At 38.7% G+C, this 26,903-nt stretch overlaps 1 protein-coding gene across 1 annotated transcript in view; it reads right to left on the reverse strand.

Annotated features, from left to right (window-relative positions):
* LOC127640733 (chondroitin sulfate proteoglycan 4-like) overlaps window positions 1-26,017 on the reverse strand; it is a 59,830-nt gene extending 33,813 nt beyond the window's left edge. The window contains exon 1 of the mRNA XM_052123449.1: window positions 25,906-26,017. Within this exon, the coding sequence (XP_051979409.1) occupies window positions 25,906-25,987 (82 nt within the window). The 5' untranslated portion in view covers window positions 25,988-26,017. The remainder of the gene's footprint in view (window positions 1-25,905) is intronic.
* Window positions 26,018-26,903: the final 886 nt, after the last annotated feature.

Below are 26,903 nucleotides of genomic sequence, written 5' to 3' on the forward strand. Positions count from 1 at the left end.
AACGTTTAATTTGGCCATTTGTTGCTTTGGTTATATCATGTGATATGTCATATGTAGCTTACACAACATTAATTGATGTATTTCACTTTCAAGACAACATAAATCAGAATATTGTAGGATTTACTATCAGGCACAAATTTGGATACCCAAAACAACTTCAGTCAAAGAAATAGCTTTTGGTGCCTAGTGGGACAGCTCTTAATGACACTGTCTTTTTTTACAGAACATCTGAAAAGGTTTCATCATGTTTAGGAAAGCAGTTAGGAAGATCTGAGTTTATTCCATGTGCTCAGCTAAAGCTGTTGTTTCTCAGGGATAATGGGGAGAAAAAGCTGCTTGTGTTTTTTATAAGACCCAGAGCAGTTTTAACTGAACTCAGATTTACTGTTGACCCACAGAGAGACTCAGTTGTACTCCCTTCCCTCACATTTCAGACAGATAGCTCTCTTCTCTCTCTCTTAAATGCACAAATGCTGCTCAGAGAGAATTACTGCACCATTTCCACAGGATGAAACTGACACTGATATTAATTAAACCATCCCCAACCTTTAAATACAAACAGCATGCACACGCATACACTCAAGCATGCCAGCACTGTGTGAAAAATAATGACTCTGCGCTTGTAAAATAGCATAATATTATATGTGCCCAAAATACACTGAACACAAACAAAGAGAAGAGACAGAAGATTACAGGAGGCAACTAAGAGTCCGTTGCTGTCTCTGTTCAGTGAAAGCGACAGTACCAAAAAGACAGTTTATATTGTTAAAGGGGTCATATCATGGAAAACAGGAGTGTTCTTGTTCTTTTGAAATACAAGGATTGATGTTCTATATAAACATTAGGGATGTGCACGGATAGTCGACATTCTGTTAACTGTTCGAAGCGCCAATTCAAATAATAAAATCATTATTCAGTTATTCTACACGTACAAGTCTTAAACTCAACCGTATTTCTGACAAACAGACGGGCATTCCGGCCAGGTTTGGGTCAGTTTTTCCCAAGTACAGGGCAAGTTAGGGGCTGTTCAAAGATGCTTTTGTGTGCATCTGCGCTGTTTTTCTATATACTGTATAACACGCATTGGATTTTTGACTTTTTGAGGACTTCATGTGACTGTTACACCATTAAACATGATTCCTGGACTCCAGGTTGTTTTTCCCAGAGCAAAGTGTCAGCGCTTGATAAACGGTAAGACCTTTGCTCTGGTGTGCATATTTAAGTGCAATAATTAGACAAGTTTAATGCCATTTGATTTGAAACCATTTAAAAATCAATGCACCCTGAAGAGGCTATTTAACTGCAGCAGTGTCAGTCCACATACATACTGTAACAATACTTGCATTCGCAGCCTCACGGAAATCTGAACCTGCCCGGACAGAGCACATATACAGGAAGTGACAGTTTGATTATTTTTGTGCAACTTTAATGTGAGATTATTTCATTTGAAGATCTATGTTTTGTGCCATTTAGGCTCATAGCTCACTGTGCACTTTATTTGCTGCTATTTTGAGTAGTGTTTGAAGAAATTCCTTTACAATAAACATTCCGTATTCCCGCATTCTGACAAAAAAAGACAAACGGTAACTGTGCACATTCCTAGAAGACATACTCTAATGTTATTGACACAAAGCTTCCTCCCGAATCCCCCCAGACCATTTACTGAACTAAGCTGTAAAAAAAAAAAAAGAGTCGTTTTAAATTTTCATGGTTACAATGCCACAATTATGAGCTCATTAACATATGAACACCAAAATTTACATAAACAGCACTTGGGTAATTATTAACTCAATCATTATAGAAGTCATTTAGATATGGAAATCTTAAAGGTACAGTAACAAAAACAGCCTATTTAATTCTGAGGGTCAGTGAGATGGTGGATAAAAGTCACGTGAAACTAAATTAAGGCTGTTTTTCATGGAAGAATCCTTGACTAACATTTCAAAGGGATTTGAGGGGAAAAATAAAAAGATACACATAATCTGACCCCCTTTAGGTCAATATTCTCAATCATTTTACTTTCGAAATGTGATGTATTTCCGAGTGAAAGGGGATATTTAATGAGAATAGCAAAAACAAAACACTGTAGAGGTTTGCATGTTATCAGGAATTGAATGCATAACATTTCCATACCAACAGACCATTTTCACGGACTGATGAAGCGATTCCGTCCTATTTAGCAGCATATATCTAGCAAACTTTTATATTTGTTACATTTTTTAACTATTTAGTATAACTTTATATCATCATTTTATTTGTGTTGTATTACCCTGGAATTATTTTAAATATACTAGTTTTCACAGCTGCGATGGACTTTCTAATAGAGCTGCTGAGGGAGTGATGGTAAATCTGGCATTTTCTTTTTTTTCTGCTCGATACAAGAAGTCCGACTAGTAAGACAGAACAGTCTGAAGGTCTGTACCAAACTTAGTTAATGTAACTTAAAAGCTCTAGGTAGAGTTACATTTAATAATTATGGTCTTTGTTTAGTGATTTTGAAAAAAAACATAATAAGCCTAATGGTGGGTTCAGACCAGAGGCATTGAGAGCGTCAAATTGACCGGAAGTCATTCATTTTCTATGGCAGCCAGCATCTTTCGATGGCGAAAAGAAGCGCGGCACGTCTTGGGCGTTGTGGGCGTCAGAGGAAAGTTCAAGTGCGGTCAACATTAAGGTAAGGAGCTTTGATGCGGTTTGGCGGCAATCTATTGGAGTATAGAAGTGCTCCGCTCCAGCGAAGTCTAGAGAACACAACAGTGTAAAATTTGGTTCCCACCAAACATTAGTTCTGAAGACAAAATGGAGGAGATTGGCAGGGCGTCCAGAGCGAAATTTGGCGCTATCGCCGCATTTGGTCTGAACGTGCGGTAAGTGTACAACAGTATGTTGGCTTTGTCAAACCAACATAATAAGACCATGAATGTGTATTTAGAAAGTATATATAGTGTTGAATTTTATTCATGTTGACTGTAATGTTTACTGTCTGCTTCGAACAGCAATGCATTTGGGTGTGAGAAATAGGTGTGTTTATTTCAGCCTAAGGGTCAAAACTATGACTACTGCTGTTGGACAGGAAATGGGGCGAGTAAGAGCAAAAAGAGGTACATGAAGGCATTTGGAGGGAAAATTAACAAAACTCCTCACAACTCTCTGCCTCTCTCTGCTCAGTGAATAAAACTCTGAAAATGTGCCTTAATGTGTAGATGTCTTAAACGGCTTATAGCTCTCCACAGGAGCTGAGGCCCTATGTTTGGTTTGCAGTAGCTCATATCCAGAGAACGAGCAGAAATATTTTCACTAGCACTGCCACTGTGTGTGCATAACTCTTTCAGCCATTCCCAGCAGAATGCTAAAAAGCTGCCGTTAGAGTCGTCTCTGCAGTGCAAAACAACTGAAATATCACTCGGAAACCCCCAGTTGCGACGATGTCACACACTTTCAAGCTAAAAGGAAGCATTGTAGAACAAAAAGGGTGGGGCAACATTACAAGCAACCCAGATTGAATAGGCACACTAGACCACTATTTATTAGCCCAACCCTCAATCTCTGACTCCTCCCACCTCATTATGATTCAGAATAGGATCTAATGTATTTTTTTGGGCTCACTGGAGTGGCTGTACCAATGTTTACTCAGATCTCACAGTGTGTGTGTGTGTGTTTGTGTTTATTAGCATGATTTCGTTCACCCGGATACTCCATTTTAACCCTAAATGTCACCTTTGACCCCTGACCTGCCTCAGTTTCAAAACACAGTCCCAACGGAAAGGAAAACCCCCAAAACCTCCTTCATCTCAAATTCTGCAGATTATGGTTGGTTCTAGAACTGACTAGAGCAAAAGTTCAGTCTAGATTTGGTCTCTCTGGGGAAAAAACAACATGAAATAGCATCCGCAATGCATTTAACTTCCGTAATGTGACAGAATTCAAAGTGAAACAGATTATTTCAGTCAAGATTTGACAGCTTGCTAAAACAAACATTACTTAAATATTAAACTTTGTCAAATAAATTATCCCACACACTATGGACATGAATGATACTTCAAATTCATGTGGATTGTTATAGAGAGGTGTGCTATAAATTTTTAAGGAATAACTCACACAATTTTCTATTTCCGGATGATAAAACAGGCAAATTCCCATTTACTTACATTGAATGAGTGACTCAAGTCATATCTAGGGACCAGAATATAATAAAGACCTAAGTGTGGGCTCTTTTGACTTGGGCCAGAAACGAACCACCCAGATCGCATAACAACCACTCAGAACACCCTAGCAACCACACAGCAACATGCCAAATACCACTCATAACACCTTTGCATTCACATAGCAAAGCCATAGCAACCACCCAAACCTTTTGCATGGGCAAGCACCACTTGCATTTGCTTCATAAAGTATTATTTTCCCTTGCCAATGTGGTCTTAGTTATATAAGCAGGAATGAAAAGTCATTTCAGAGAGCAAGTTATTACAATTTGATGAAAAGATTAAATTTGTATATTTTTTTTCTATCTAGAATTACATGCACTGATGAATCGTGTACAATGAGATCAGGAATATCTATTAAGTAAGCAAACTGGGTTGGTTTTGATTTTGTGTTTAAATCACAGTGCTTGAACACAGATGCAATACATAATGATTGTGTAAATATTGGCTCTCGTTGTGAGGTTTAGAGACTGAAAAACAGAAGCCTTGTGTTACACTGTTACACGAGGTCAGTGTCTGATTTCTATCAGCTTCTTGATGTGTTTGCGTTGAGTCAAGCATTTCATTGAGCCACTGATCTTACCTAATTCACCTCATTAATGTTGATGTGGAGCGATTTAATCTATGACAACCAAACCTTTATATTCACCAAACTGTTCCTCTGGGGTGTAAGCAGAATAAGTGCTGGTGTGTTTGATCAGAGACTGATCTGATAACCCTGTTGAGAAAACAAAATCCCTTATGTTCTTAGCTTGGTCTCCCAGCCTGGCCTGGTTTTGCCATTTTTATATGATTTATCCCTTGAGGAGAAACAAGATGGTTTTAGCTAGTTTAGGGCTCGTAGAGCATAATGGATTAAACACGCGTCTCAGTTGGAGATCCCAGTAGAGGAGGGGGGTGTGTGTATGCTGGGGAGAGAGTTGTGTGTGTGTGTGTGTTTAAATCATGCTTGTTAAATGCCAGTCTTTCCTCAAGATGCCCTTTAAACACCCTCGGTTCTCCATTTAGCCGAGAAATACACCCTTTCATCATACAACACATACAGCGAGTCATACAACATATGTAGGCCCACCAGATCTGCTTTATGCCCGTGAGTGTGTGATCAGTGAGCGATCTATAAAACAGATGCAAGCATAGTCTTCATACAGTATGGCATCAAACAGACGCACACGTCTAAAACACATTGTAAAAGTCAAAGCCGATTGGAGTGTGTGTTTTATGAACATGCTCTGCTCTTTTTGAGCACAGCGGAGATTTTCTACCTGTCTCACGATTACAAAATCAGTGTTGTCAAAGACAATTAATTCTTGCTGCCAAATGATGTACTGTATATTGTCGAGAGATAATGAACAAGAGAGAGAGAGATACAAAATTAAAATATTGCCTTCAGGTCCTCTTGTGAATTCCACCTTACAAGTTCAGAAATTGCAATAACGATGTGATTTTGGTCAGAATAAAATGGACCAACAAAAACAGAACGAGGCAAATTCATTAAACAGTTATGGCACTTTTACGTGTGCTATTTCAGTAGAAAGAACTGCAGCTTAAGACAGAAACATACTGTAAGCAAGTGTGTGTATGCAGATGCAAGAGCTCGGCCAACTCGTGCAAATAAACAACGCTATTAGCAGTAGAAATTTGTATAATTAATTACAAATGAAAAGTATAGATACAAATAGATACATTTAATAAAACAAATATTTTAACCGAAATTTGTGTGCGAAGTATCTTTATTCTTTAATGTATCAATATGTTTTATTATTGTAAGAGTATTAGCCTAGCATTAGCCTAGCAATATGCTAATGTCAAACTCTGTTGTAATCAAGTCGTATCTACTGTGCACTTCATGTGATATTCAAGTGCTTTCCACAGTTTCCCCAGCAACCACACGTGGTGACATGATGAATCTAATTGCCTGTTTTTTGTTTCTGGTCTCGAGATGCCATGTAAAAACTACCAAAATTAGCAATCTAGAAGGACAACAACAACCATTCAAGTTCTTTTGGAATAAAAATTCATTTCAGGCTCAACTTGTGCAGTTGTTGGCTGCCACTACAACTCAAAATAGTTACTGATATCAACGTAACTAACCTCGGACCATTGCTTCAAATAATCTACACACTCATTTGAGCCACTGTCAATAAAAAACGATACGAATATGAACACAGTTGAATCGTGGAACACTTCCACTTCAGGAAAAAGCTGGAGATGCTGCCTGTGTACAGTATTCCAGATAGGCCAAAGGTCACTTATGAGGTTCCAAGTTAGTTAGGATGCTGTCTTAGAAGGCAGTTGCCTATGTAGGCAGTGGACATCAAGGGAGCTCATTAGGTTTCTGAACAGAGCTCTTGTCTAGAGGTTTTCTCTCCTGGAGTTGCTGGTGTAGATTAGTGTGAAGGATGTTTCCTGCTCTAAAGGAGGGATTGTAAATCAGCTTAATTCTGAGGAGACATTCAAAGCTCCCATAGGTCCATTTACCCTTTACTGTTCTCTACTCTGCAGTCTAGCCTTCACTATATATTACACACACACACACACACACACACACACACGACCACTGGCGTTCACTGACCAGTGGAGGTCACATGTCATGTTATAAGTGAAGCCAGTAGCCAATGCCGCTGACATGAACATATGTTTCACATTATGAGGATAAATGACATTGATAAGCTCCGAAAACCCTTCAGGAATGAATCAGGAGCTACAGAAAAACATCCTGGCACTTGGGTACGCAGTAATTACTGTGACAGAAAGATCTTCCTGGATTTTTCTGACTTTCTCTTAGTATTTACAAAGACCTGTGATTGTTTGGCTTGCCGAAATATTCATGAGATGTTAGACATTATGAAATAAATTGACCTGTGAAAACACAACAGCTCTTGACTTTTGAATATACTAATGAGTAAATTGAAGGTGCTCATTTCCCTCGTCCAGGACACGGAGTGCATGGGAGACACAACTCGAACTGAGAATTGGGAGACGGATTCTGCCACACGGAGATCGCTGCCAAACCATGCAACTTCCGATTGGTCAATGCTGCAAATTCACCTATTAAAGTTCACCAAACTTGAACCCCATGCAAAATGTTTGTAGGAAAATTCTTCACCAGTGGAAGTCCATCAAGCTAAATTTCTGACCGTGCGGATTCCTATTGAGATGGCTGTAGAATTTCAACATGCAAAGTTAAATGTGACCACATAAACAGCACACAAATATTTGATAAAACGTTTTTCTTTTTTATTAATTGAAACTATTTTTATCAATACGTTTAAGTATTTAAGTGCAAACGCTGATAGCGTTGTTTAACTTCATGTTCTGTCTGCGTTCTTATACCACCCAATTAACTGAACCAAGACCTTGCATTTCCTAAACCAAGTAGTCTGCCCATCTGGGCAATCTTTTTAAACATCACATTTCACATGCATCAGATGTTCTTTATTTAATGCCCTTCAACAGCTTTGAATACCTCCTTCTATTCTGTTGCATTCTGTTTAGATGTTTTTTTAAATGCAAGAACACATCCCATGTGAGCAGCCACTAACTGCAGAAGACAGCTGCCTTTGTAGGTTATAGACAGTGAGGCAGTTCATTGGGCTATGGAGCAGAGTTAAAGTGTTCATTACAATGTTCACAACTTTCTCTAATCAAGAGAGCTGATGCTACATGATAGCTTCTCTTAATTGAGTGCAGACTGATGTTTCTACGGACGTGATCTTCTCTGATGGACCACATCAAATTTGAGCTCATAGTCTCAAATAGTTTTTTTCTATTGAGCTTATCAGTCAGATGGATGAAATAACAGAAAGACTGGAGATTATTGTTTGGCTCGATGACAGAAATGAACTCTCAGACATCTGGGATGACATTTACAAACACTCCGAACACTTGTGCTGCTGGTTTTACATTTTCCAACTATGGGCTCTTTGTTTAAAACAGTATCATGCCTTTCATCCTTTCATCTGTTCACTGTTGCCCCTTGCTTGCTTGTGACCACAGGAACATTTCTTAACACCCCACATGAGGGTTCTTTATTCTACATAGGCAATCGTGTTCATCTGGGCATTACAGGATTTGATAGAAAGCATTTCTCAGAGGTGAAAACATCTCACTCAGTAAACTTAATTTACAAGCAAACAACACAAGGAACCAATTTTGAAAACTCTAACACCATTAATAATGTTTGTGCATTGCATTCCTGAATATTCTACAGTATAAGACTCTCTGAAGGAATAGAAACATCCTCTACAACTGATTAGTGTTTTATAAGATCAGACACCTCTGACATTGTACCAGATCGATATCAGATTTAACCGCCTTTAAACGTCACATACAGAAAAAGACTTCACTGTAAAAAATTGCCGTAATTTTAATTGAGCATTTATTTTAAATGCTACAGTAAAATAAAAAAAGAAGTTAATTGTTAAAAGGTAGTTACCTCAACATGTTTTTATTTTTAGTTAAAAAGTAAGATTTAACCATATTTAAAAATTTTACAGAATTTCTGGCAACTACAGCCAGAAATGTTACTGTAAATGTAATAATACATCACATATAAGACAGAATACTAGGCATAACAAGAGTGCCGCATGCCCGTGCCACTCACACCCACAATTCTTTGGTGTTGTGGGTGGTTACAAGGCCGTTGCTAGTATGTTCTTGTTGGTTGCTATGTAGCCCACTCCCCAAGTCTCAATGATATTCTGATCCCTAGATATGGCTTTGGTCTCTCCTTGAATGAAGGTCTATGTGGCCTGTTTAATGGCCTGCGAATCTGTAAGTATGATCACTTACAAAGGTTAAAGCACACCTCTCCTCAACAAACCACATGATTGGAGGTATCCTTCATGCCCATAGCTGGACAAGTAACACTGCAAAGTTTGATATTTGGGGTTAGGGAAAATTTCAAGTATTTTGCTTATTGCATCGTTCATGAACGCTGTCATCCGAAGCTTGGAGCGCACTAAACAAGCGAACAGAGACCACCTGAAAAGTGGGTCTCGGCCCGCTTCCAAATGAACTCTGGTACTGTTTGATTGATATATGAGCGCAACATGGACCAAAGACGTCTAAACGGACCAAAAACTTTGCCTAATACTGACCTCAAGCATACCTGGTTTCTCTCATCATAGGAGCTATGTTGCCCATTATAGTTCGGTACAGGCGTCGGAACCGCCCGTCAGCTGACCTTGCAGCATATCTTCTTTGTGTGTACAGTGGAGAAACTCCTGACTCCTTTACACATTTTATTAACTCTTCATTTGTTCTCAGCTGGTAAAAATACCACCATATATATATATATATATATATATATATATATATATATATATATATATATATACATCCAACAAGTGCATTTTGCCAGCATTGTTTTGGATGTTCAGTAAGTGCCATGTTAGAATCACATGACCAGCTGAACACTACTTGCTTAATCTCAGTAACCGTCCTGTTTTTAAACACATTCACTCTTGGATTAAACTAATCATGCCTGATTGTGAATAGTGAATTTCTATAAAACTGTTGATTTTGAATAATGCTGCATCCACACCACTAGGTGCCATTGTAAGTCCAAGTTGACACAAGCAAAATGTAACTGAGTGCACCTTTAACGTTGCCACAAGGGATGCTATACATTATCTACATTTAATTTTCTCTTTCATGTCACCTACTGTACAGTTTGAAGAGAATATTGCAAGTAAGGTAAAGTCAATATAATAGCAACTTATAAACTTATAAACCCAGTTTAACAGCACATCATTCTGAAGGTAACTAGATCGTCCCCATGAGTTCGGAGATGTGTTACTGCCACAGTAACACAAGTTGGCCAAGTGCTTGCATATACATAGGCGACATAGTAATAAAACAGGCAATTTTCGCTATCGTTCCTTTAAAACTTGACATGTAAATGTCTTTCGTTATAATTGCCAAACTTCTGCATAGTGGCAAAGTACAGGCTAAGTGACTGAATACTCAAAAGTTGAGGTATTTATTTTAAATGTTAGAAAGATGAAGACCGCAGAGTGATATAAGAGACATGAAACTAGCACAGCTATGTAGGGAAAATTGTTTGTGTGGTAGGCCTTGTACATAATAATATATATGACCACAGAATGCTACCAATCAGAATCAAGCATAACAGACAGCCTTTAAAACCATCAGTAGAGCAGTGGTGTCATTCAGCTAAAACATGTGGCCAGTGATACTGTGGTCACATGTTACAATCATAAACTGTAGCAAGTTCCACTTAGTTTGGATTAGACAAAACCTTCCGAAGGACTGTAACGAATCACTGCTCGTGTGGGCGACGTTTCCTGCTACCATTCCAGAGCCATAAATCAAAGTTAATGACAGGCAGCGATGGGAGTGTGTGTGTGTGTGTGTGTGTGTGTGTGTGTGTGTGTGTGTGTGTGTGTGTGTGTGTGTGTATGTGTGTGTGTGTGTGTGCGTCCGCAGGACAATGTTGTCTAACCTCACCCATTCCTTGAGCTACTGCTGTAACTGCTCCATTAGCCCAGAGAACCCACAAACACACTCCATCACACATATGGTGGGGAGTCTCCATAAACTTCTATTGCTTTCAAACTGAACAATTGATATTTTCTACCCCTAAACATAACCCTCAAGACACCTTTTTGAATTTTTACATTTTCATTAATAATTTTTTTTGTGTGTTTATTAAGCCATTTTCTTCATGGAGACCGTTGGTGGGTCCCTACAATGTAGCAGATTTCAGGTTTACTATACTTGTGGATACATTTGGTTGCACACACACACACACACACACACACACACACACACACACACACACACACACACACACACACACTTGCCAACACTACAAACAACAAGATGCCCTCTAAATGTCAATAAGAAGAGCGCTCATCCATGCTGAACGCTGAAAATATTTGGGTATGAAGTGTGTGGGTTTAAAAGAAAGCTTGTATCTCACACAAAAATGCACTTTCAGTAAATCCATTTCCCAGCATCCCGTATGGCAGCTAAACGTTTGCTTGTGCACAATGTTTACTTGGTGCAAATGTAAGAAAAAATTGGTTTAAATTAGTCTAGGCCTTCAACGTGACTCATGTTGTTAATTAAAAAAATTATATATATATATAGTTTTACAATGAATAGGACATTCGGTGGACATCATACATCACATTGCCTAATGTCACAGCCAACTTAGTACCAAAGAGGCTATTGACATTTCAAAACCAAGCCATGACACTGAATGCTTTAAGACAGCCTAGTTTAAACCTAAATATCCCATTAAAAGCAATTGACAAATTAGAAGACTTGTGAAAACTAAAAAAAAATGTACTTTACAATTACCCCTCATTTATTTGTAGATTCGGCAATTACATCTCTCATTCTGACATGCTCTTTACTCTCTAATTACGTTCATCCAGTCTTAGGTATTAATGGATTACATGTAATATGGATTACATAATTCCATTACAAAAACCAAGTAGCCTAACAGTAATTCTATTACATATTAAAATGTGCATAATCAGATTACAGTTAGTTTTTATATGGATTACATTATTTCATTTGGTGGAGACTAACAAATAGCAAAATGTTTAATTTGGGTTTACTAAAAAAAAAAAGACAGAAAGACAGATGGAAAGAAAAAAATAAAGACAGACGAACAAAGGTAAGAGAGAGAGAGAGAGAGAGCTATGGAAACAAATTAAAGGCTTTGTGTGTTTGATTACATTTGTATTTTTTGAAAGTTGGAGTTTGAATGGTCTCGGAGACTATTTAGCAGAGATGGGCCACTTCTATTTAAATGAATGGGAGAAGCTCTAGTGCCCAACGATCAACGGATGTAGACAGGAAGTCCCGCGTGACAGGTAAAAGTGCCAATCCCTTTAGATACAGACATCACCTGTCAATCAACTCGCTAATGCGCATTGGCATAGTTGGTGTTCCCCCATTCAAGTAGATCGGAGCTGTACTGGCATGACTGGAAATCCAGTCTGGAAAGCCTCCCAAAAGCATTCAAAATATGGCCGACAGTGGACCGACTTGATAGAAAGTCATTTTAACCTTCTGTCAATGTAAGTCTATAGGATTTTTGATCGCCTTTTACTGGAAAACTGCAAGCCCGATCAGATTTGCAGGTCTGTTTCAAGTTTGGTGGATGTAGTTCGAAAGCTCTAGGACGAGTTACAGTCAGAAATGTCGATCTTGATTTAGAAGTTTTGAAAAAATCTTGAAAAAAATGATAGGAGTGTAAATTAATACACAATTCACAATGTTATAAAAGATTATGTTCCTAATTATGATGTAAGTTTCTTGTCATATACGTTTCATTTTTCAATATAATTCATTTGCACTTTTGAGGGATTCACTAGAAATTCCAAGAGCTCTAAAGGGTGGAGCTAAGACTCACACTTTGCTTGTAAATGGCAAAGAATACATTTTAAATTGGCTAGACTTGTCACCACTATTGATTTCTATACTGACAAAGTCTGCAAACGAACAGAATCAGGAGAGGAAAGTGATCAAACTTAAGAAACATAAAGATAAATGTATATCTAGAGCACTATTACACCAGCCAAGAAGGCTTTTCTGGCCATGAGAGTTTGCCGCTATGTGCATGTTTATGAATCACACAGCAAGGCCATAGCACCTTGTGAACTATACTCATTTTCACTGACTAACTCAACTGAGTCATTATGGTTCAGCTAGTGCAGAGAGTCATTTAGCGGTAGACGGCAAAATCTGGAATCTTCTCTCTGCCGCCACACAGACATAGAGTGGTCGCCAACCCGAGCCCGGAGTTCTGCCTTTGCAGTCCTTGAAGTGGTTTTGCACTCATAAGAGAGAGAGTTGCTTTTTTCCCTTTACGAGCCGCTGGGCGAATCCCTCTCAGACGGGAGGGGCCGACAGGAGGAAAGAGGTTGCATGGGGGCCGGGTGGAAAAGGAAAAGTGTGGAAATAAAGTAAATAGTCTCAACAACATTTGCACAAGTCTTTTGCTGAAACTTGGCTTGTGTCTCTGCATCCTGGAAAACCATAATAATACTGATTTCTTAATAAAAATTACAATAAAAGGAGGTGAGTTTCACAAGCTGAATGAGATGTGTTTGTATCACGGCTTCTTCCAGAAGCTCCCATCTCAGTGCCAAATGGTTTGGCTGTTGGTTGAGGGCGTTGTCTGTCTTACCTCTTGTTGCCAATGACAACAGCAGAGCTCTACCAAACCCTTCAGAACACATTTATTTAAAAAAAGCTTCCTTTTCCTGTTGACTGATGCATCTGGCTCTTCCTTTACACGTTAATACATCTCATGTCTCAAAAAATACGTTTTGAGAACATTGTACAAAGCCCAGACAACAAGACATTTGTAGTCAAAGAGTCCACTGAAGAATCTAAGCTCATGAAATTATCGTGGTTTCAGAACAATGCAATAAAAATCCACCAGAAATTCTTAAAAAAAAAACAGTTTTGTATCTGTGGTGATTTTTTAACAATGGTTGTGTTCTCCATACAACATTATGAAACATTTAAATTGACTAGTTCTGACAGTAAAATCTGATTGGATGAGCCACGTTTGAAGCTGTTGTAAGACGCTAATAGTTGCAGTGATGCAGCTTACATTTATTCTAAATGTTGCACTAACAAACACTACAAAAATCTTTAAAAAAGGACTTCAGAGTGTTAAATAAAACGATGTTGATTAAAGTGAAATGTTTCTATGTTAAATATTCTAGCTGGTCTTTCAGGGCCACCATCTCAAAACTAAGATTCATGTTTTTATTCATGTTACATCAACATATGTTTATCACGAAGAATTAGGATGTAAATAATATATATGTAGAAAAAAACATAATATATAAAACCACAGTCATATGCCAGCGAGTTGTTTACGCTTTCTCCAAGCGTATCAAAAATGTTCCACGAACGTATGCCACCACACATGCCTGTGGAAGGTTTACTGATTATTTTCATTATTTCCATATATTTTACAGTCTAGAAATCTTCACTGAATAGACTGAAAAATCCAGCTAGCATCTGGAATTCTGAGCTGTTTGCTCAGCAACAGATGTGCGGTAATGCCTGAACCAGCCTTTCCAACATAGCTCAATTTCAGATCTTTGGAACAGTGTATAGTTCAACTTTGTCCTTGACTTTTAACAATATGACTCAGGTTTAAGTTCATCCTATATTCTCAAATTTTCCATGAATTTTGGATGCACTTAATATTGCCAAACAGACTGCCAAGTATTTTGTGCTACTCGGAAATCCCTGTTTGATCCTTGAAATGTCCTGAAATAGCATTCCGACATTGTTTCCAAGAAGACATACAAAAAAACGATGCAATGCCATTTGCCAATGCAATTTGTACCAAAGCGTCATGCAAGCATTAATTTATAATAATGAACTTTATTACTTGGCATTACAATTTTAATGTTAATAAAAGTAACTATTTGGTTAAAAAAGCTAACATACTTTTATTCTACAGACATGGTTTAAGGGTCTTCCAAATCGCTAAACTGAGATGAACATTTTTTGAACCAAACTGTTATTCCTCCTAGAGCTTTTAAGCTACACCCACCAAACTTGACACAGACCTTAAGACTGCTCTGACTCATGTTGGTATATACTGTATATACCGTCCGACCTACCAACTGACTGGTCGCCTGACCTACCTACTTATCTAACTACCTACCAACGATCCAACCAACCTATACAACCTACCTACCTACCATTGCTTCTTGAATCAAAGATTAGATGTTGCACAAACAATCACTGCAAAAACAACATTCCTCCGATGTCACTGGCTCCACTGAGAGGAGACATGGAAAATTATTTACGATATTCACACTTCATCCCAAAGTGACTTACAAGAAAGTGAGCATTGTGCTGGAGGAAAAAACCAGAGCACATAAGAAAATAAGTCCAATTCATGCCCTTTCAACATTCCTAACACACCAGCTGTTTGTGTAGTCATCTAACACAACCATAGCCTAGTTAAGTTCTGGTCATTGGCTTGCATACGGAATGGAAATATAGAATGATAATTAAAACTTTGCTTTGTTTTGAGGAATGCTGTTTAGCTTTTTCACTTGCAGATAAAGTATTTGAAGAAGCTGTTTGGAATTCTACAGGCAGATTCGCCTTCGATTCCATGACCTTCCCCAGAATTGGCCAAACCTGACAAACATTCTGAGCTCCCCCGAGTTCATTATTGGAGTTTATCGATTTCAACTCATGACTGTTTACTGTCTGCTATGCAAACGAGAGCAGCTGTAAACCCCAGATAAACCAAGAGCAACTAGGTTTAACCATCTCAACAGTTAAGAAAAAACACAAGCGAGTGGGAATACATTCCTTGAACCTATTAGAAATCCGTTTTTCTAAGGTTTTTGCAAATGACCAGTTTATCACAAAATATTGTGCAGAGTGATGTATGAATACCCTTTTGACTGTTTTATACTGTATCTGATAAGAATACGGGTCTGCAGGCCTTTCCAAACCCTCCTGAAGAACAAAGTCCCTGCTACCATTGTTCAAACCACTCCTGAAGGTAAGTTGAGTGGGCTACCTTAATAAACCAGTGTTCAGCAGAAATAGAGCAGCATTGCTGGTATAAATAACAGATCATTGCATACTGTAGTGTAAATAATCACATTGCATATATAATTAAGTTCTCCATTTGCCCGGATAACTACACTATGCAAGTTCAAGTTTTAACAATTAGTAACCTCTTCCCCGACTGATACACTTGAGAAGTTTCCTATAATTCTGCCTATAAGATTTGTCTAGTGCAAAGCTTGAATACAAATCAAGTCATCTGAATTGGTGTCAAAGGTAAGTGTCATACATTGCATTTGAAATTTGATTGCAGAATCATCCATGGATCATAACGACCAGCTGGCTTGGAGTAGACGGCTGCCAGATTCATCCTCAAAGGACTCCGAATACAAAATTTGTGGTACATGTGGTAAGATACAGTATGTTATGTAGCAATCATTACACAATTGCACTATTCTGATTGGATTAGCCATGGAGGATTCTTTTATACTGAAGTGCTGTTATACAGAATATCATTGCTAATAAACACAAGTAAATAGAAGTGCCATGTTGGTGTTACAGGTTGGTCCAGCTCTATAAGGGAGCGCTGCAACTCTTCCAGCCACCGATCACGCCATGGAAGAGATAGAAGATGCTCCACTTCTCATTTTCAATTGCCCTTGGGTTCATCTCCTGGCTTTTACTGCTCAAGACGTGCTCAGAGAAAACTTTTAAATGTTTTTTATTGTACGTACAATAACATTCCCCTGGATGGTCTGGCAGATGTATCTGAAATGTGTCAATAAATGTATTATTGGTACTTTTTTGTCAATAGTCTTATTTTGATAATAATTATGAATATAATATGCTGATTAAAAAATATAATGATGTTATTCATGGTTGAAATTAGGTTGAATTCAAGTTGTTGAAAATGCCTGAAAAAGACGTCTTTTCAACTTTAACTTTGCAACCTAATTTAGACGCAGAGGGACATCTAATTATAGACGTCTTTTTAGCTACCTGAAAAAGATGGAATTTCATCTTTCACTTTTCCACCAAATCTCAATGTTGTTGAGACGTCTGGCGAAGTTGTCTTATCAATGTCTATTCAATGAGTATTTAATGGGTGGGTAGGATCGGCTACATCATGCAGACTTACTGACAAGTGGCATCTCCTATCAGACATGTTGTATCGGCTTCAGCATGTTTACCTTCCCCTGGCATGACCCTCTAACATTACATGTTTACTCCACTAATGGTTAGGTTTAGATTTGTGGCTTGGTTTTGTGGGGGTGCAGTTTATAAAATATGCATGCCTCTTCACAGTATTACTGCTAATCCAGCCGAAAAAAACTTGCTTAACAACTTGCTTTTGGTGCCCCTCCATGGACGTTTCAACCATAAAATCAAGTAGGTATAGCTGCAGGCCGGTGAACTCCAAATGGGGGTGGAATCTTCAAAAGAGGGAGGGGTTCCTCCCAAAGGGGGTGTGTTTACTCCAAAAAGGGGTTGCATCAACTCCAAAAGGCGGCATAATTTATACTCAAGGTTAAGTTTAGGGAAAGTGTGAGGTAAGGGGCCTCTTATATCTTCAATGGGGGTTTGGAGTGACCACCCCTTTTTGGAGCAATGCCTGCAGCCCATATGCCCAACCAACACTTACTGCTTTGGCCACTGGGGGCAGTATTTCGAATTTTGGTAAGCACAGACCGATTTTAGCTAAAAAAATGTCAACCCACGATTTTAATGTCAGATCAGTCTGGTTATAGACTTTGTTGATTTATATAGTAGTGTTATAGACAGTGTTGCACTATAGAATTGTGTTATAGAATACATTGCACTATTGACTGTTGAGTAGTACTGTGTTGAGTTATAGAGCAGAGTTATGGACTGTGCTGTACTATAGAGTTGTGTTGTAGACTGTCTTGCATTATAGTTATTTTATTGAGTTATTTTATTGATGGTTTTGTACATATCTCTCTGACTGACATATTTCACTATCCCTTGCACTTTATTCCGAAAATACTTTTCCTCCTGTTTATTTTAAGCTCACAGACTTCTGCGATGATGGAATAAGCATGTCCCTGTGACTCACAGTAACGCCTGCTACCCCACCCAGTCCACTAACAGCAGACTCTGAGGCAGCAAAAGGCCCATCTGAACGAGGGCTATATTTATCCCCTCCACTGCAGAAAGGCCCGTCCCAGAGCTCCACTCTTGCCTTTCTAAAGAGATGTTTGCAAATTAGCCAGAACGCCTCTGGCTGGCTGGAATTTTCATGCAGGACAGAAGTCAGAGCTGACACGCAGGCATGCTAACGGCTAAGTCAGGATCCTGGTGGAACGTTCTAGCATTGCCCACGGTTTACAGACTCCAGCCAAATTAGAAAGCGTTGTAGGCACGGAACATTGGAAGATCACTCACAGTTAGACTGCACAAAGCTCAGACTGTACACTCATAAAAATAAATATTATTTAATGCTTAAATGCTTTAGCAAGAGCTATATTTGTTATATCGGGCTCTTGAGTTGGCTATATGTTTCTTTGGAGATTAAAAACATACTTGATGTTACATTATACCCTTTTAAAAAAAGTACTTGTTGAGCACGTTACTGCAGAGACATAGCATGTGGAGGCTTCATGCTATTTTCTGTGGCATCCACGCACAACTCGCCATGCGCCCCACGGAGGACTAACCACATTATAGTGATCCTGAGGAGGTTACCCCATGTGACTCTACCCTCCCTAGCAACCGGGCCAATCTGGTTGCTCAGGAGACTTGGCTGGAGTCACTCAGCACACCCTGGATTCAAACTCACGACTCCAGGGGAGGTAGTCAGCGTCTTTACTCGCTGAGCTACCCAGGCCCCCCCAAATTACAAGGGTTTAAATAAAATGACAGAAACCAACCTAAAGCCCAAAATATACTTCAATTTTGACACGAATGCTCAATGTCTACATACAGTCGAACGCAAGCCTGTCAAAGTATACTCCATTAGACAGTGCTGGAATACATAGCGTGCATGCGGTTGGCGCATGCACGCTACAACTGCTATAAGACACTGGATTATTTCTCTTTAGAGGTTTAGACCCATAAAGATGTCTTTATAGACTCAAGTTATACAAATGCAGGTATCTCCTGACCTCCTTACACCTGCACTCTTCACGTGCAAATCTACTTTTGTTGATTTTACCTTCCTCTCCTGTTATTTACCGGCAATTACATCATCTTCTAGTATTTCAGAGTGACAGCAAAGGCTCAAATGTTAGTTTTGCAACCTTATGGACCCATTAATTAGTGCAAATAATTCCTCTGGGGTTGACGGACGTGCCGGCGCGTCCTGCTGGATTTTTCCGTCATTACAGCGGAAACAACATAAAATTCTCCATAATTTTGGGGCATACAGATAAGTGTAAGACATCATTAGAGAATATAAAGGGTCTACTTTTATTTGTGTACACTCACAATAACAACAAAACCTTGTGCTTTTGTAAAATAAAGAAAATAAAAAGGGTGAGCTTTAAGTAGTCTCTGGGGTCGCGAGCATGTATCTGAAACACGTCACAAAAATGAACTGAAACACCACAAATACTTATAACACAAACATGAAATATATGTCTAAAGAAAGCTTAAAATGTCTACTTTTAAATAAAACAATTAAAATTTAAAACAAATATTCTCCTGCAATGTAATATGTATGAAACAAAGCAATGTACAGTTTTTACTGGCTCAGCGAATTATCTCTATTGTGATCACACCCACCAGCAGAGTGTGCCATTCATACGCTAATGTACTGAGACGATCAAATCAAATGGTAAACGCACCCAACTGTGTCTTAAATACATGTAGTTCATTCACTTATCTGCACGTTTGGAAGATAGCACAATACACATGTGAGAAAACTCCTGGATAGTGACGAAGTGTTAACACTTTCCTCAGAAGAAGAGCAGGACTCCGATGAACATTTGTATTTTGAAGAGAGACATGATCCAGCCGAGGATAAAATTTCGGACGAGTAAGTCATTTAGTTTTCATTAGTTGACATTCTATTTTATATAAACATGTACATATTTTACTAGTGGGACTGTTTCCAGACTTGTCACATTCCTCATTGATAGGCCCAGGGGAGGGGTCTTTTGTCTCCTCAGGTGTGAATTACAATCAATATTCATGATCATTCACGCCTCCTCACATATGACCTTTCTAACACTAAAAGTGTCTTACAAAAGTTCAGTTAATATATTGTTTTGTATGAATGAGTGATCAGGATGGTTTTCACATAATTTTGTAGCAAAAACTCTAGGCTACAAGATCCAGTTCTCAAAAGACATTGCTACATGGTTGCTAGGGAGTTGTGGGTGGTTTCTAGGTGGTTTCATACTGGTCCTAGGAGTCTACTCCCAAGTCTCTATGATATTCTGGCCTCTGAAAATAGCTTAGGTGCAAGTCTACTGGATTCTTTAGCATGTTTTATTTGTAAAAAAAAAAACAAGCTCACCTCTCCTCAACAAGCCACACAGTTTGTGGTATCATTCATGTCTGTGGCACACAATGTGGGAAAGGTTAGGGGCCATTAAGGCTGATCATGTTCTTGAGTTAAAAAAGCTAGACACAGAGCATCAAATAAAACTGAATGAAGGTGTCTCAAAACTTATTTTTAAAATTTTAGGTTCTTTCCAACTTGACATGGTGCTCCTTCCAGAGATACTGAAAATACTGCATAATGTCACTATAAATTACAAAGTCTTGTCTTCTGACTTGGCCATGGCAAAGCCTCTATTGAAGCTCTGCTCCAGCAGAAGAGGTTGGAATGACCTTTAAAAAACCACACCATAACATCCTTGCTGGCTTGGGCCACTAGGTTTGCATTTAAATTGTGGGCAAATAGTTGAATGATGATCTCCAAGGCAAATTGAACATGCTCCATTGAGACTGTGATTCAGGCCAGGAGATACTGTGGGGACTACTGCCCAGACTGTGCCATATATATATATATATATATATATATATATATATATATATATATATATATATATATATATATACCCTCAACCTTGGAGTCTGTCTTTATCTCTTCTCAACATTCTGGTATAGCAGAGGTTAGAGGATGTGGGTGTTTATGTGTGGTGTTTTGTACTGACAGACAATTTATTAAAGAGAATAGTGAGAAGGGAAGGACTCAACCATCAGAGATTCAAACTTTTGGCATTGATTCTTGTGTGGGCAGCAGGTTTCCTTGGGGACAACATATTGTAGGAACAATATCGAGATCTGATCCGACCGCCTAGGGTAGTGTTAGTCCCGTTACGTCTTAAAGATTTAGTCCCGTAAAGATTTTTGACTATGGGCATAAACTCTGGTCCAAATTTTAACTAATTGTCTAATTGACACTTGTCTGATTGAGTGACCAATTACAGTACACTTTCTTTAAAAGACATTTACAGTCAAGTTAATCTGAAATCAGATTGCTTTGTGGGTTATTCTGGCCAAGAACTGCCCACTTAGGCAGGAAGAAGCTATCTACTCGACATGTAATGCGACCAATTACATTAACCATGTGACAATTGGGGGCAAGTAAATCTAAAATCAGATTGCTGCTAATTCTAGCCAAGAATCGTCCATTTTAAGCTAGGGTATATGTTTTCCTGAGTGCCATTTCATCTCCCGCATGTTCAAGTGCTCAGCCTTTTAAATTACACACTATTGACCACGAGCCCAGACTCCGTATGAGTAGTAGCACAACTGCTTTGTGATAGTCTTTTAGCATAGTCAACGGCAGACTTATGTGCAGACAATGCACACAGACATGGACAGTACTGTATTGGTGAAGAAATTTGCTTTACCTTCTCTGTGCTTGAGACGTAGTGGCACACAGAAAACTGAAGTATTTGTGGGGCTTTAGACAGGAAGAGGCTATCTAATTTACATTTATCAGTGACATGTATCAGCAGGTTCATCCTGAATCAGACAGGGCAAGGTTATCCCTACATGTTTTCTTGCGGCAAAATTTGTCAAATTAAACTCTTATATCTTTGGATGACACAAACTTCACAAACTGTGGGAAATCGGTCTAATTCCAATGACTTCTAGCAGCAAACCTTCCTTAAATTCCCAACAGACCAATACAAATCTGTGCAACCCGATTCCCAGAAATTGCATAAAGCCAGGCAATCAAACTGGTGCTTGAAGTTTTGAGAAAGCTCTTGTTATTTTTGTGTGGAAACTCTTGCTATATTTGTGTGAAATATGCATCAGATAGGCTGTCCTTAGTCTCGCCGTCTTACACTAGAGTGGCTTTGTATGGATGGAATTATACAGATTTCTCTGTGACATGAGTTTTGAACTTCAAATTAAGCTCCAAACAAAATTCTCAAAACATTCGTTCTATTATCCAGTTGCAAACAGCAGACGCTGAGAGATCAGAGAAGATAAATGTTTGCCTTCTGTTTCTGAGATGCCCCTTGTCGCGCATGTTGAAGGCATTTCTCGGTGAGCAGCAAACTAATCTCATAAATTTACAAATGCAAATATTATGTTTATTAATCTAATTTGCAGAGTTGTACTGTAAACATGTATCACCCTGCCAACTAGTCAGACACAAACATATGCACTGCAGCAATCCATAACACAACAAAAATTCATACACACGCTCCTTGTTTAGCCTAAAAGGTTCACCAGCTCAGAGGCCTGTTTGTGTAGCAAGTTGCCATGGTGACAGATAGCAGCGCAGAGATGGTTTCATCATCCACAAATGCAGGATGCTATTCGTACACTGCACAGTGAGTCTTAGTAATAGCCTAACAAACAAACCGATTACTGTGATTCAGTCCAGCAGTGACATCCAGGAATTATTTAACTCCTCAATGAATCATTGAATTACTGAATCATTAGAATTGCCATTGAAACTTCAATGGTAAATGGTAACATTTCTGCACCACTAGTGACACCAAAACGGAATTGCAAAATAACAATCAACATCACCCCTTCCGCAAGATTTTACACAAATATTTGATGCAGGTGCTTATTCCATGGCCCATGCATCTACATTTTTGCAAGAATCAGGAGTTCATTCTAGGTGGATGTAGATTTTTACTCTTTTCATGATATTGCATGCATATCCTTCTCTCTCGCTTTTTTACTGTCTTACCACATGGTGCTCAGGTGGTGTCTAATGATGGAGGAAGTAGGCGTAAACAAACAAAGGGATGTGAGGTCTATACATCCTGGTAGTCTATGAACAGATCTCTCACACATACTCTAGAATAGTCGTACTCAACATTTGGGTCATGCCCAGAAATGTATTGCAGGTCTGTTCTGAAAACTAATGGTGAATGGAAATAATAAAATGCATCTTACCATAATTGTGCATAGTTAGGATAGCAAAATAAACAGGCTTTTAAAGAGGAATTTTCATATTGAGCATATATCATGTAAATCATTTTGCATATTGTTGGGCCTATGCAGTGTAAGGTAATATAATACATTTAAAATTTTTAAATATGGACACGCCCTTTGATATGTACCTCCTGTTTCAACTCGAATATTTTAAAAAACTGCCGTCTTTTAGTGAATTAATCTGGACATTTTTGTTTACTTTTGTACATTAATACATTTTGAGTCACCACTTGATGTCCAATGTAAAATCTGGGTTCTGAAGCTAAATCAGTTGTGAACCACTGCTTTAGGTAAGTTCTGATCAATGTTAGGCTAGATAAACTGGGATGGTGATGATGGTTTCTCAGCTTTTGAATGAGTTTGTGGCAGCTGGTCTTGCAGGATCACTTTGATCTGGATCTCGGAACAACGAACAATTCAGTACCACTTCAACTCTCATGCTAATTAGACTGCAGGTCTCACAGCCGATGCTAAAGCTCTCAGAGCAACAGAAAAAAAATTGAAAAACGTGAACATCTGTGCGAGAGTCAGCTGATCCGCACATCTGAAAGTGACTCTTTATTTCGGGGCCTCTGATCAGTGATAGCACACTTCCAACTGAGCCAGTGGCTGCCAAACACCCCAATGCAAGCACAGAAGCCTGAATGGAAACACAGTTAGAGCAAGAGAGAGAGAGAAAGAGAGGGAGGTGTTGCCGAACTGTGGGTTTATTGTATACTGGCAGAACAGACTCGAGCCTGTGATGAATGAGTTTTTCTGTGATAGACGCAGAGGAACCTTACCTTAAACACATACATTTTACAACTTACAACCCCAATTCCAAAAAATTTGTGACAGTATGAAAAAGGCTAAAAACAAAAATGAGTGGTTTGGTAATTATATTCACCCTTTGCTATATTGAAAGCAATACAACTACACGTTATATGAAGTTTTACCTTGTGAATTTCATAGTTTTTTTTGAAAATGTAAAGTAATTTCAAAACAGAGGATTGCAACACGCTCCAAAAATTTTGGGACAGCCGAGTGTTTACCACTGTGAAACATTATTTCTTCTAATAACAGTTTAAAAGTTTAGAAAGTGGAATTTCCAACCCATTCATCATTATGTAGGTCTTTAGCTGCACAATTGTACGGGGTCTTCGATGCCGTATGGTGTGCTTCATAATGCACCACACATTCTCAATTGGAGACCGATCAGGACTGCAGGCAGGCCAATCTAGCACCCACACTCTCTGCTTACACAGCCATGCACTTGAAATCCGGCCAGTGAGTGGATTGAAATTGTCCTGCTGGAAAATGCAGGGACATGGCATCATATACTGCTAGATGGCAGTATATGTTGCTCCAAAATTCGTACATATCTGTCTGTATTCAAGGTGTTCTCACAGATGTACGAGTTAACCATGCCATAGGACTGACACACCCCTGGCCCAAACAGACAAAACACTAATAACTGTTTGGATGGTCCTTTTCCAGGCCACAAGATGGCTTGTTTTTCAAAAACGTTTGAAATATGGACTCATCGGACCAAAAAAACAGTTCCACTGTTCTACTTTCCATTTATGATGAGGCCGAGCCCAGAGGAGTCGGCAGCGCTTCTGGACAGTGTTGATGTACGGCTTCTGCTTTGCAGAGTAAAGTCTTAAACTTGCATCTGTGGATGCAGCAGTGAGTGGTGTTGACTAACAATGGTTTACTAAAGTAATCCCAAACTCATGTTCATGATATCCATTACAGATGAATGCCGTTTTGTATCTGTGTTTGAGTGACGTCTGAGGGATCAGAGATCATGCACATTCAGAAATGGTTTTCGTCTTGATCTTCATACACCAAGATTTGACCAGATTCCTTGAATCTTTTAAATATATTGTGCACTGTAGAGGGTGAAATGCCCAAATTCCTCCCAATTTGTCTTTCCTGAACATTGTTCTCAAACTGCTGGATTATTTGCTGAAGCGTCTGTTGGTAAATTGACAAGTCTTGAATGATCCTTGCTCTTGAAGGACTAGGCTGTGTTTGGAGAGTCCTTGTAGAGTATACAGTATTATGACACAATTGCCTCAAATGTTTAACTCCTGTTTCACATCACCTTGTTTCAACTCGTCAAATTGCTATTAGTGTTAAATTGACCCTGTCTCAACTATTTTGGAGCATGTTGCTATTATCTGATTTAAAATTACTGTACATATTCAACAAAATAAAAACAATTAATGTAATTCACAAGGTAAAACATCATATAACGTTTAGTTGTTGTGCTTTCAATATAGCAAAGTGTGAATATAATATACAAATCACTCCTTTTTGATTTTATTGTAATTTTGCATACTGTCCCAACTTTTTTGAATTTGGGGTTGTAGCGATCTAAATGAGGACATACTACAGATTTGTATTATTTTAATATAAAGCTAAATATAATGATTACAGACTAACTTTAAACCCTATCCATATACCTATAAAATCGTTCTGCATTGTTTCAATGAATAATACAAATTATAAAAAAAAAAAAAACTTTAAATGTAAAATGTATGAATCATTTTCAAATGATGTCTCCAAAAGATTGTCAGATTTAACAAACTTCTTAGGTCAAATCTGTCCACACTACACACACTTACAAATATTAAGCTTATCCACCCAGAGTCTAATTGTCCATCTAATTGTCCATATTCATTGCATAACTTACATTGATAAAGTCTATAAACGTTTGCACTACTTATAATGCACGCACACTCATACTACACTGCATGTTTGGCTTCTCTAGAAATGATACTCTGAAACTGAGCTGTCTTACCTCCATGGGTGGTCTGGAGCAGGTATAGCAGTGCCAGCAGGGGTGGGAGGGCAAATGGAAGCGGGCAAAGAGCTCTCATCATGCCACTTTAGTCCGAGTCTCAGAGTTTCTGTGGCCACTTTGGAACCAGAAGTGTGTGCAGAGTCTACTCATGGAGGGGGCGGGACGGACATGGATGAAAATGACACCCTTAACCCCCACAAACATAGGGGGAAATCCAGCCCCCACAACACACACCCCTGCCCAGCCCTGCAACGCCCCACTGAAAAATTAGACTTCCCTTGCTTGTTTCTCCACCCCTCTATACTCACTCTCTGCTCTTTTAAATTATTCAGCTTTCATTCAATGGCAGAGATCATTCAGAGAGACTTCAGTGTTTCTCCAAATATTTAAGGACCTAAATGCTATAGCACATTCAAAAGTTTCCAACTAGAACCAAAAACAGTTTTATAACCTGGTGCCGTAGTAGAACCTTTTTAAATTCTACCTTAAAAGTACCACGTACCAAGTGTAGCTTGTCTGTGGTACATATTTTATATGAATGATACTTCAAATCATGCGACTTTGAGGAAAGATGTGCTATTACTTTAAGGGATAAGACTTAAATCTATCAGACTCGCCAGGCTGACGATTAAATGGGGGGGATAAAAAAGGGGGACACAGGGTTAGGCTCTATTAAGGCTAGTAAGTAACCACCTAACAATCACAGATAACATGCTAGCAATACACAAAAAAAAACACTACAAACACCTTCAAAACGCACACACGTGCACAGATAGACCCCAGGTGGTGCTGAAGCACCTGCCCTTTTGACCTCTGACTAGATTAGTACCCTTTTTGCAGGACAATTTTTTCTATTTCTTTTAAATTTGGGCAATGGCATCAATTCTCAATTAAAAGCATGTTGTAATGCCCGACAACTGCATTTGAGTTGTAATTCTGTGAGACTGCACGAGACCCTGCCCTTGCCCCTCCCTCTTTGACTTCCCTTGTCACAG

The sequence above is a fragment of the Xyrauchen texanus genome, chromosome 49, assembly GCF_025860055.1.
Source record: "Xyrauchen texanus isolate HMW12.3.18 chromosome 49, RBS_HiC_50CHRs, whole genome shotgun sequence".
NCBI classification, from domain to species: Eukaryota; Metazoa; Chordata; class Actinopteri; order Cypriniformes; family Catostomidae; genus Xyrauchen; species Xyrauchen texanus.